The 12,064-nt window shown below is 37.5% G+C and overlaps 1 protein-coding gene across 2 annotated transcripts in view; it reads left to right on the forward strand.

The window, feature by feature from the left end:
- GRIK2 (glutamate ionotropic receptor kainate type subunit 2) overlaps positions 1 to 12,064 on the forward strand; it is a 359,794-nt gene that overhangs the window by 182,725 nt on the left and 165,005 nt on the right. For both annotated transcript variants that reach the window (XM_079299157.1, XM_079299156.1), the window contains 2 exons: positions 4,415 to 4,558; positions 5,495 to 5,602. In XM_079299157.1, coding sequence (XP_079155283.1) covers positions 4,415 to 4,558; positions 5,495 to 5,602 — 252 coding nt within the window. The remainder of the gene's footprint in view (positions 1 to 4,414; positions 4,559 to 5,494; positions 5,603 to 12,064) is intronic.

A 12,064-nucleotide genomic window follows, 5' to 3' on the forward strand; every position in this document is an offset into this window, starting at 1 on the left:
TTTTGCTTTGTAATATTTTTCATCCATGCTAGGTTTCTGTGTTCTTCAGCACACCAAAAGAAACATAAATTCCTCAATATTAATCTCTTGTTCTGGACCTTCTTGAAAAATGTCTTAGTAGGGCAGATCTGAAGGTAGAGTTTGGAGGCATCTGGTCAAGAATATATGTTGAATTAGGTAGAGTGATGTTACCACCATTGACACCACTTGATTATATAAGAATTTTTGGGGAAAATTCTTATTGTTACCAGTTACTCTCTTTCATGGGTTAAAACCACATTGTCCTAACAAAATTCAAGATCTAGCCCTTAAAATTTTCTGATTAAGTATTGGTAGAATCTATAATAAAGAAAGTACAGACTTTTATAAGTAAAAATAATCTTATTTTAAAATGTAACCTATCATTGTTTCTGTAGTTTGTATCCAGTAATTTTTAAAATCCACTTTTTAATTTTTCATCAAACAGGACAAACTTTAAGGAAGGTAATAGTGCCAGTAATAAGACCTCTTCTGCACTGTAGGTAGACTTTTAGACTTTGCTTCTTGACTTCTAAGTATAGTCAGATTTTTCACACATCATTTTTTAAAAACTGTTCAGAAGAAAGAATGCAGAGGCAGCTTCTATAAGAAAATCAGTCTTCAAAGGAAGATAATGATAATAAAAATCCTTGGAGGGAAGCCTATATCTTTTCACTGTGCTTACAATGGAAATAACCTTAAATATAAGAGTAATATTGGGAAAAATGAAAGCCAGGTGGTAGAGCAAAAAAAAAAAAAAAAAAGAAGTGTTTTGTTTGTTTATGAAACATGCTATTTATTCAAGGTTTACTAACTAATAATTATGCATTGTGTGTTAAATTATCAGTAAATACGAAAGAGAAGAGTAAGCAATTTTCAAAGGAGAAGTACTGCTTCTTTGGCTAAGGTGATAGGACATTTTTGATGATTTTGAAATGAATAAGTATTCCACTGTAAATCCTTACTGTGCAGTGATACCTAAGTAATGTTCTTTTTTCCTAAAAATGCTGGGGAGGGAGGAGATTTGATTAAGCTCTCTTGTTCATTGTATCTCCAGTTTGTACTACTTGCTCAGGCTCTTAGATTAAAGAAGAGCAGCTGCTGTTCTCACTCTCCAAATTGTACTATCTCATTTCTGTACTTCATAAACCTGACTATCAATAGACTGTATATATTGGGCATCAAAAAAACCCAAATCCAACAACCTGACTTTGCATCCAGTGTTCTATCCAGGGCATTATTCTTGTGTAAGAAATAAAATACAATTTGTAAAGGCCAACGGAAAATTCATTCCTTATGGAGCATTCTTCACCTTGTGTACTTACACTCCTTTTGCCAAATGGGAATGCAACATCCTCATTCTGTTCTAAAGTCTTGGAAGGCCAAGTGCCATACATACAATCTCAGCAAGAAAAACTTGCAGTATGAAATTGGCATGTTAACACTTAAACCAGTGACCACAGTCAGTCTGAATTAAGTTTGTTTCAGATGATACAATGATCTGAAATCCAGTCAGTAACAAACTACTTATTATATATTATGAAATAAGTTTCACAATGGAATAAAGATTTTATATGAATGGCTTTTTAATGTGTTCACACCTTTTCAAGGACTATGTCAATAAAATGTCGAAGTGCTCTTTCACTATAATACATTTCTTGAATACTTTTGTCGTGGTCACCTAGGAAACAAATGCAGATATACATTTGTGAGCATTTGCTGTTCTATTTCATTCTTGTTGGAGCTAAGGAAGTCACACTTGAAAGAACATAAGAATTATTTTAATTACTGCACAAATTTTTTCAGAATACATTAGTGACCATCAGACACTAAGCAAAATCCTATGAACAGTTTGACCTTTTAAATGTAGTTGGATTTATCTCACAAGGAAAAAAATGTTTTCTGAATAAATATAGAAGGCAAAGACAATCTTGAAGAGAATAATGAGCTGCATATGAAAATTATAAGCTGTTCTACTTGCTGTAGTAGTATTATTCAGATAATATGCAGGTAAAGATAGCATAAGAACTAAAATGTAATGAAGTATATGCATACTTTACTAATTATCAGAATAAGCTTGGCTCATGCTATGCATTTAGTGAACTGTACAATGTCTTCCATTGAAATTTTAATGAGCCAGTTCTGCTTAATACTAAACTGATTAAAGAATAAGAATACTATATACCAAAATTTATTTTTTTCTTCTGTTTTATTATGAATAGGACATTTTCTTCTAGAATATTTAAAGAGCTACTCAGACTTCTAAAAATAATTTTATCAACATATTTGTCTTTGTATGAATCTAGACATACTTAATTTATTGTATGTTTGTAATTTTTATATTAAAGACAATAATAAATGGTAGATGCAGATTCAGGTTTATCCATCTGATAGGACAGGGCCTGTCAATTGAGTTATGGATATGACACTATGGCATTTTCTTTCTCATCTACTTTGTCTTTGATAAATAAACTTAGACAATGTGTTTTCAGAATCATGGAATGGTAAGGGGTTGGAATGAACCTTAAAGATCATCTGATCCTAGCCCAGCCTGCCATGGACAGGTTGCTCAGAGCTCCATTTAAACTAGCCTTGAACACTTGCAGCAATGGGAACATTCACAATATCTCTGAGCAACCTGTTCCAGTGCTTCACAATATATATCTGCTGGAGCTTATCATGTGCCTTTGACATCTTTGGGTGTTTTTGTCATGCTACAGATTTCTACTTCAGTGGCTTAGAGAATTTGACATAAAGCTATGTTGTTCTGTGTCTGGTATAATGTCCATTTGATTCCTACTGATGAGTCTTAATAGTTCTGCTTTCAAATTTTCATGTAATTAATCAGTTGGTGCTGGTGTTTAATTTCTGATAACTTCTTTTTGGGTTATTTTGCTAAAGTCTCATAGAAATTTCAATTTTCCTTCATTGGTACAAGGACTACAGTTTTAGAAGTTAAACTGATTTGAAAACCAGTTTGCATTTCTGAGCCAGATTTATGTGTTGTACTTATTGTGTAGTTTATTTAAAAAGCTGTTGTCTAGACTTCAACTACTGCCAAGTCTTGCTTCTAGAATATTAAACTTTGCATGACACTTACTCAGCAAGTCATTCCAACTTTTTGGTGTTTCACTGCCTCCTTGTCAAATATCAGCTTGCCTTAAAAGCACTTTAATGCCTTGAAGATAATGAACAATTTGGCAGCAAAAATATTTTCTGACTGATTTGGAACCTCTGCATAAACTGCTTGGAGCCTGAGATCATTGAAACCTCTTATATTGACTATTTTAAAATTAGGATTTATTTCTGTTTGAATTCAGAAATCTCTCCTTGGGAGAGCCCTTTAAATGTGAGTATATATTTTTCTCTTTAACAGTAGCTTATGCACTATAATGGTAGAATATTTTTGCATTTTTATGTTTAGTTTTATTGTAAAGAGCCTCGGGATGCCTTTGCATGAAAGCCACTATATAAGCTCATTTTGTATTGCATTGTATTGTATTGTGACAAGAGCAATAATCTCCAGGTTTCCTATCCATTAAAGAACTAATTTCACAGCTCACTAATTATGTGAATGGGAAGGGGAAATAGGTCCTTTTTCTCTAAGGTATGCTGAGCAGATGGCATGGCACTCATTTCCACCAGCTGAATATAAGGCCCTCTTGTGCTTTTGGTTCAGAGGCTTATCAGGCCTCTGTTTATCAAGAAAACATGAGAGATATCACTTTCTTGTACAGCCTGACAGTGTGTGCTAAGAGACTGTGTCCTTTGCTAATACAACATAGCAAACACTACGTCTATTTATTTAGGATAGGACATGAAAACTATTAAATTTAATGTTCATTTTGATGAAATTCTCATCTACCTCTGATTTATTGAAGATACTGATTAGTTCTGCCATAGGGATTTGAACTGATGCACATTAAAAATTGTTAATGAATCAATTAAGTACTGTTGGGATGGAATCTTATCTGTGATTTCAAAACAACAAACATTCTTGAACCTGTACACTTCCCTTTGCAGCAAAAGTTTTGTCAACTTGTTTCCTTTTTCCTTTTGCATCACTCAAGAAAATAACCAACTTGAATCGAACACGAGCAGAGTGATTTATATGGCTCCCTGATGTACAGCTTTTAACAGAGTCGTCAGATGCTAGTGTACTCCCATAATCTTGAAAAGTAGCTATTTTTACAGCATTAAAAAGCCGAGACTGACTGAATACCCTGACACAACTCATGTATGACTTGGCACCACCGCTGCATTTTCCACTGCTGCACAGGCAGTCGGGCCATTCTTTCCCTCCAGTGGAACGAGCAGCATTAATTAGCTGTTTCCTCCTCTGCGCTGGCCTGTCCCGCGTGCCGGCTGCGTGCTCACGGCTCTGCTCTCGTTCCAGACGGATGCGGCGCTGATGTACGATGCCGTCCATGTGGTGTCGGTGGCCGTCCAGCAGTTCCCACAGATGACGGTCAGCTCGCTGCAGTGCAACCGCCACAAGCCATGGCGCTTCGGGACCCGCTTCATGAGCCTCATCAAGGAGGTGAGGCACTCATCAAGGGCCAATCCCCCCTGCTTTGCTGTCTCTCAATTCCTGTTTTCACTCTGTTTGGCTTCTGCTTTTTTGTTATTTATTAATTTTTTTATTAATTTTCTATGGTGAATTACTATATGACTTCTTGACCCCCCAAGATGCTGTTTAGATCCTGACACATAGTGATAGCAAAGCCAGGAGATTTAAGGTGCTAACGGTGAGCACCACAGACTATTCAAATCTCTCATACTCTAACTCATAATACAGTTTCTCAATTTAGATATGCAAAGTATTATGACGAGGAGAAATATTTGCAACTGAATGTATTTTCTTTTTCAATATTGGTTCCTTCAGGATGATAATTTTATTTCCCACATTTCCTCTCCTACTTTGTATAGTTTCAGAACTAGGGTAGATTTTAAGTTATTAAAAAAAGAGGCCATTGCACTTTATTAAAAGTGAGGAATAAGCTCAGGAAGGCTGGCTCATTGACCTCAATTTTTGCTGTCTCAGTGTGGTTTCAGGGGAATCAGCGTCTTACAAAAGTAAGCCTTTATTTGAATGAAATTTCCTGAGAAAACTAATAAAGTCCAGCATTGAAGCTTGGGGACTGGGGAGGGGGAGGTATGTAGGGAAGCAGAAGGGAAAATGCATGCAAGAATGATGGAGGAATGAAAACAAAACAGCCTTTTATCTTGTTCAGTAGAAAAGTCTATTGCCTGACATGAGAGTTTAAAAAATTGTCTATGAAGACTGAAAGAAAGTTTGATTTCATTAGCAAAAAGTAAATACAAAATATTTAAAAACAAATATTAGCCATAAGGTAAATTATTTACATAAAATGAACAATTAATGATTCCATTTTGGCAGGAGTAGCTTGTCCTTTCTGGAAAAAAAATGAGGAAGAATATTTATTTCTAGAAATTGTTTTTTCTTTCTTCATAGGCCCACTGGGAAGGCCTCACAGGCAGGATAACTTTCAACAAAACTAATGGTTTAAGGACAGATTTTGATTTGGATGTCATCAGCCTCAAGGAAGAAGGTCTCGAAAAGGTGTGTAAGACATTTTCCTCCAAGGAGACGGGAAACAAAACAAAACAAAACTCCCCCTAAAACATTTACAATAGCGTTACATGTGTTATGTAAAAGAGTATACCTGTTCTCAACTCCGTATCTCTATAAACGGTACCAAAAATTTAAGAATTGATATCCTGACTGGTTTAGCTGTCCTCTGACATCAGTATTTCTTGTAGAGAGGTGGAGGGAGAGGCCAAAGAAGTGGGAAATGCTCTTTCCATGTAGCTTAATATTGTCTATATTTGAACTTAAATGATCAGGAAGCATGTACAGACATTTGACCTGCCTATATGACACCATCAGGATCTGAAATCAGATCATCTTCCCTCCAGCCACCCTGCCATGAAGAGACAATTGCGGGAAGCTACAGTGTCTCATGTTGTGATCAGCAGGAAAAGGTTTTGCAACTGGCATCTGCCTTGTAGTTTGTATTTATATCTGGTGTTCAGTGTTCTGTAAGAATTATGTTTTCCTTTATCTTCAGATAAAGTTCTATCAATTGCCCCAAGGTGATGATTGCATGCACAAATAAAAACAGAAATTAAGGGAATGAACCATACTGCAGGATTGCATTTCCTTTCTTCTGTAAATAAGTGAATGTAAAAGCTAGTATAAACAACACATTTTCCCAAAATTTTGCCTGACAAGACTAGCTGGGGAATATTAATTTTCTCTACTGGGAAGATTTGTAAAAGCTCAAAAACCATGAGCTTGTCTTGAAATAGTTACATAGGTAATAACGTTTTTGTTGTCCAGTGGAAAATGTGTGATTCAAGAACTAAACAATATTTCAGCAATACGCTAACATTAGAGTTCTCCTATGAAGTTTCCCATTAAGTGACCTCTGGCAACTTAGGAGGCGAAAATTATATAGTAATAATTAGGCTTGAAAAGTAAATTAGTATTGTGTACAAGTATAGGTATAGTGCAATATGTATAGTGCAACCTGTTCTTCTTACTGGAAACAGAAATGGAAGAATTGATGGCATGTTTATAGCTAAATAAGTCAGTACTGGCTGAAGAGTTAGCATGTAAGTGACAACTATTGAAAATGAGGGAAGGAAGTCTTTGTAATTTAGGATGGCTTTAAGAACTTTAAGTGGCGTTTGGGAACCACAAAGCAACACGAGATCTCTGGAAAATAAAATTTCAGTTGACAATACACTAGGAGATATATACATCAGTGAAAATACACAGAGAGAGCAAAAAAGGTCTACAGAGAAATATAGAAGACGATAAAATTCAACAGGAAATAGAGTAGTTCTCTAAAACACATAATAGAAAAAGGAACTTGGGAAACAGTTATATTGAAAGTTAAGTAAGAGACAATACCCGAAGTAATTGTTGAAGCACAAGGGTATTTAAAAAAAAATAGTACGTGCTTGAGTTGTATACAAAGATTTTGATAGAAAAGGAAGATACTTTTGCTATCTTCATGGCTTATTTTGGTTATGTGGTAAGTGGAAGTGGTAATATTATTTTTTCACCAAAAAGCGTAGACAATCTTTGGAAGGAGCAGAAAGAATCAGTTACTGCATATGAGCAAAACCAGAGCAATTTCTCTGGGGTGTAAGGAGATGAGATTAGGAAAAGGAAAATTCAAGTGTATGCACATTTGACAGAATTGCTTACTAAACTTATGAAACATATGGTATATTTTACTGAGAAAGATAAATCAATGCAACAGAGAAATATTTCTCTATGAATTTCATTATTCTGAAAGATCACAAACCTTATTCTTGAATCCTGAGTGAATGATTAAATTTTTGGAGCAGGACACTTCCTAGCAGAAAGAGCAAATTTTAGCTAGTTCTTTTATCAAAAAGACCTGCCTCAAATTTGGGATTTTTTCCTCCAAGATTTAATTCTGTTAAAGCTGTGATGAGTCACCCTTCTCTCAATCCCCTACCTCCCTCCACATGTGCACTCCCTCTCTCTACATCATACTCCCTTCCTTCCTTCCTTCCTTCCTTCCTTCCTTCCTTCCTTCCTTCCTTCCTTCCTTCCTTCCTTCTTCCTTCCTTCCTTCCTTCCTTCCTTCCTTCCTTCCTTCATTCCTTCCTTCCTTCCTTCCTTCCTTCCTTCCTTCCTTCCTTCCTTCCTGTCCTTCCTTCCTTCCTTCCTTCCTTCCTTCCTTCCTTCCTTCCTTCCTTCCTTCCTTCCTTCCTTCCTTCCTTCCTTCCTTCCTTCCTTCCTTCCTTCCTTCCTTCCTTCCTTCCTTCCTTCCTTCCTTCCTTCCTTCCTCCTTCCTTCCTTCCTTCCTTCCTTCCTTCCTTCCTCCTTCCTTCCTTCCTTCCTTCCTTCCTTCCTTCCTTCCTTCCTTCCTTCCTTCCTTCCTTCCTTCCTTCCTTCCTTCCTTCCTTCCTTCCTTCCTTCCGTCCTTCCTTCCTTCCTTCCTTCCTTCCTTCCTTCCTTCCTTCCTTCCTTCCTTCCTTCCTTCCTTCCTTCCTCCTTCCTTCCTTCCTTCCTTCCTTCCTTCCTTCCTTCCTTCCTTCCTTCCTTCCTTCCTTCCTTCCTTCCTTCCTTCCTTCCTTCCTTCCTTCCTTCCTTCCTTCCTTCCTTCCTTCCTTCCTTCCTTCCTTCCTTCCTTCCTTCCTTCCTCCTTCCTTCCTTCCTTCCTTCCTTCCTCCTTCCTTCCTTCCTTCCTTCCTTCCTTCCTTCCTTCCTTCCTTCCTTCCTTCCTTCCTCCTTCCTTCCTTCCTTCCTTCCTTCCTTCCTTCCTTCCTTCCTTCCTTCCTTCCTTCCTTCCTTCCTTCCTTCCTTCCTTCCTTCCTTCCTTCCTTCCTTCCTTCCTTCCTTCCTTCCTTCCTTCCTTCCTTCCTTCCTTCCTTCCTTCCTTCCTTCCTTCCTTCCTTCCTTCCTTCCTTCCTTCCTTCCTTCCTTCCTTCCTTCCTTCCTTCCTTCCTTCCTTCCTTCCTTCCTTCCTTCCTTCCTTCCTTCCTGTCCTTCCTTCCTTCCTTCCTTCCTTCCTCCTTCCTTCCTTCCTTCCTTCCTTCCTTCCTTCCTTCCTTCCTTCCTTCCTTCCTTCCTTCCTTCCTTCCTTCCTTCCTTCCTTCCCTTCCTTCCTTCCTTCCTTCCTTCCTTCCTTCCTTCCTTCCTTCCTTCCTTCCTTCCTTCCTTCCTCCTTCCTTCCTTCCTTCCTTCCTTCCCTTCCTTCCTTCCTTCCTTCCTTCCTTCCTTCCTTCCTTCCTTCCTTCCTTCCTTCCTTCCGTCCTTCCTTCCTTCCTGCCTTCCTTCCTTCCTTCCTTCCTTCCGTTCCTTCCTTCCTTCCTTCCTTCCTCCTTCCTTCCTTCCTTCCTTCCTTCCTTCCTTCCTCTTCCTTCCTCCTTCCTTCTCCGTCCTTCCTTCCGTCCTTCCTTCTTCCTTCCTTCCTTCCTTTCCTTCCTTCCTTATCCTTCATTCCTTCCTTCCTCCTTCCCTCCTTCCTTGCCTTCCTTCCTATCCTCCTTCCTTCCTGCCGTTCCTTCCTCGTCCTTCCTTCCAATTACCTTCCTTCCTTCCTTCCGTCCTATCCTTCCTTCCTTCCTTCCTTCCTTCCTTCCTTCCTGTCCTCCTGTCCTTCCTTCCTTCCTTTCCTTCCTTCCTTCCTTCCTATCCGTCCTTCCTTCCTTCCTCCTTCCTTACCTGCATTCCTTCCTGTCCGCCTTCCTTCCTTCCTTCCGTCCCCGTCCTCCTTCCTTCCTCCTTCCCTTCCTCCTCCCTCCCTCCCTCCCTCCCTCCCTCCTCCCTCCCTCCCTTCCTTCCTTCCTTCCTTCCCTCCCTCCCTCCCTCCCTCCCTCCCTCCCTCCCTTCCTCCCTCCCTCCCTTCCTTCCTTCCTCCCCTCCCTTCCTCCCCTCCCTTCCCTCCCTCATTTCTTCTCTTTTTCTGTCTCTTTATATGTTTTCAATGTTCTTCCCAAACCATAATCAGACATCTCAGTCTATTTGTAAGTGTTCCTGATCAGGTTTTTTTTTTCCTTTTCTTCTGTACATCCTCCCAATTGTGGGATGAGAAGAGGTGGGAATATAATAATTCTGTGCACCATAATATATATAAACTGTTATTATTTCTTCTAACCTCTTTCCAGATTAGGGGGAAATATTTCTTTTGTCAAGCACAACAGTTTAACTCAACAATTTCAGCTGCAATCCATAAAGAGAAAAATATTAAAGGAAGGAGAAAAAAAAGACTTGTAGTGAAGAATTGCTAGAAGATGCATTTTTTAAAAATCCAATTTCATAAAAATGTATCCTAGAGAAATTACTTGGTTAGTATAACCAATGTAACTGGGAAATTACCTAAATCACGTTATAAGTTCAATGACTGCTGAAGTCAGTGACAACAGAACGATTCCTCACTGATATAAAAAAAGGCTATGTGCAATACCAAATTTTACATAAAATACTTGTTCCTGAAACTCTAGAATGAGAGGTGATAATCAGGCATCAGTCAATAAGAAGTATGTGTTTCCAAATAAAATTTCATGTCTGCCAAAAGTGATAGCTCCTTGTAAAATGAAAATGACAAGATTAAGAGATGATTGGAGTGCTGCTAATATAATATACCAAAAAAATTTATTACAGTCACTTTGGACAGACAGAAACTATTCATGATTAAGCACAGTGAAAATCCAAAATTGTGACACTCCAGCATAATAAATTATAATTTAAATTGCAGTCAATCAGTCTTTACCCTGAGGCTGCATTTTGAGGAAAATTATTTTATACTTCAAGTAGATAAAAAATACCTGAATTTAATACCACTTTTGATATGAAAAGTTGTGACTGAAGAAGAATCACATATCCTGAATAGGAGATGATACAACTAGCTTGAAGCCTTGCTCAGAAACCTTCACATAGGATGAACATAAATGACCCAAAATTAGTTATAATTCATTGTCTAACATATCAATGTAAGATCTTGGTTTATTTTGTATCTTTAAAAATGACCTGGTTTAAAAATAAAGAATAGCATAAACAACAAGTTTTGCAAGAGAGGAAAAGAAAAAGAAAGACAGTAAATCTGTGAGATCCAGAAGTATTGAAGTATTGTTATTAATGTTATATTTGGCAGAGAAAGCATGAATATTGATATTACTGAAGAAAGTAAAATTAATTAAGCAATTTGCAAATGGGAAATACAGAAATATGAAAAAGACATTATTATTCCTAATGGAGCTTAATTATTTCCTTCATGTAATCACCCCTACTACTAACTGCTCCGTAAAAGTAAATAAAGAAGGTATAGACGGATTTGACAACTCTTAGGGAGTTGAACATGGCTCTGGTTCTGGCTGCTTAGTCAGTGGGTAGCACTGCAGAAAGGCAATGATCCTTCCTAATACAATGCTTGTGGCACTTCACTGTGAGTCATATTCACAGTTTTGATTGACTTAGAGCAAAAATAATGGTAATTTTCTCAGGAGAACTTTGAAGAAAAATAAAAAAGAATAATACTTGAAAGTATGCTTATCTATTTATGAAGATAAATCACTTTTCAAACATGCTGAAGTAAGAAAGCTGCCGAATTTTTGTGACTAGCATCTCATGAACTGAATCTCAGTAAAGTGCTCTAGAGCATATGTAAGCTCAGTTTTAAGTTTCGTAAGGGTACAGTGATGCTTTTTTGGAGGGGATGGTGAAATATTTTTATGATTTTGGCTAGGAGAGAGTTTAATTCCTCCATATAAGCTTGTATGAGGCTGTGATTTGGGTTTGACCTGAAAACAGTGTTGATAACACAGGAATGTTTCAGCAATTGCTAAGCAGTTCTTATACAGAGTCAAGGTCTCCTTAGCCTGCAGAGCTACAAAGTGATTCTGGGTGGGGTGTCCAGCTAGTTGGGAATATCTGACTTTGAGGGACTTCAGTAACCTGGTAGTCAAAATACAGCCAGGAAGTCAAATATGTGGAAGCTTGGATGCAAGTTTTTAACCATTCACATGAATTTGGGAAGTTATATTCCATGTCCTTGAGGACCATGGCAATTACCATGTTGTTGAATACTCTATGATCTTCAATGATGAATGAGGCTCTTGGAATTGTTTCAACTTAAATAAGCTGATTCTTGCCTAAGCCAATTCTTTCTATCATTTTTCTTTGTCTCACTGTGGAGAGCACGTTCATGGGTACAAGTGGTTTGGATCCTATTCTTTGGATAATAGGTGTAAAAATATTCAGATTGGATGGTTGCTTCAGAATAATTTAGTCATTTAGGGGAATTGGAAAGAGTAATAGGAGATTGATGGCTTGACAATATAGTCAATATTTACAATATATTTACTGTGTGAACATTCACTCTAAACTATATATATGAATACCTGTTTCACTTTTTAGGAAAATTTGTAAGTTTAAAATAAATGTCACGCAATAAATTAAATAGTAGCTTATTTGAATTTCAGTTATAGACTACCTTGATGCACTTTTTCTGCATTTTTGGCATTTAAAATTTTCTAGTAA

Source organism: Erithacus rubecula (assembly GCF_903797595.1).
Source record: "Erithacus rubecula genome assembly, chromosome: 2".
NCBI classification, from domain to species: domain Eukaryota; kingdom Metazoa; phylum Chordata; class Aves; order Passeriformes; family Muscicapidae; genus Erithacus; species Erithacus rubecula.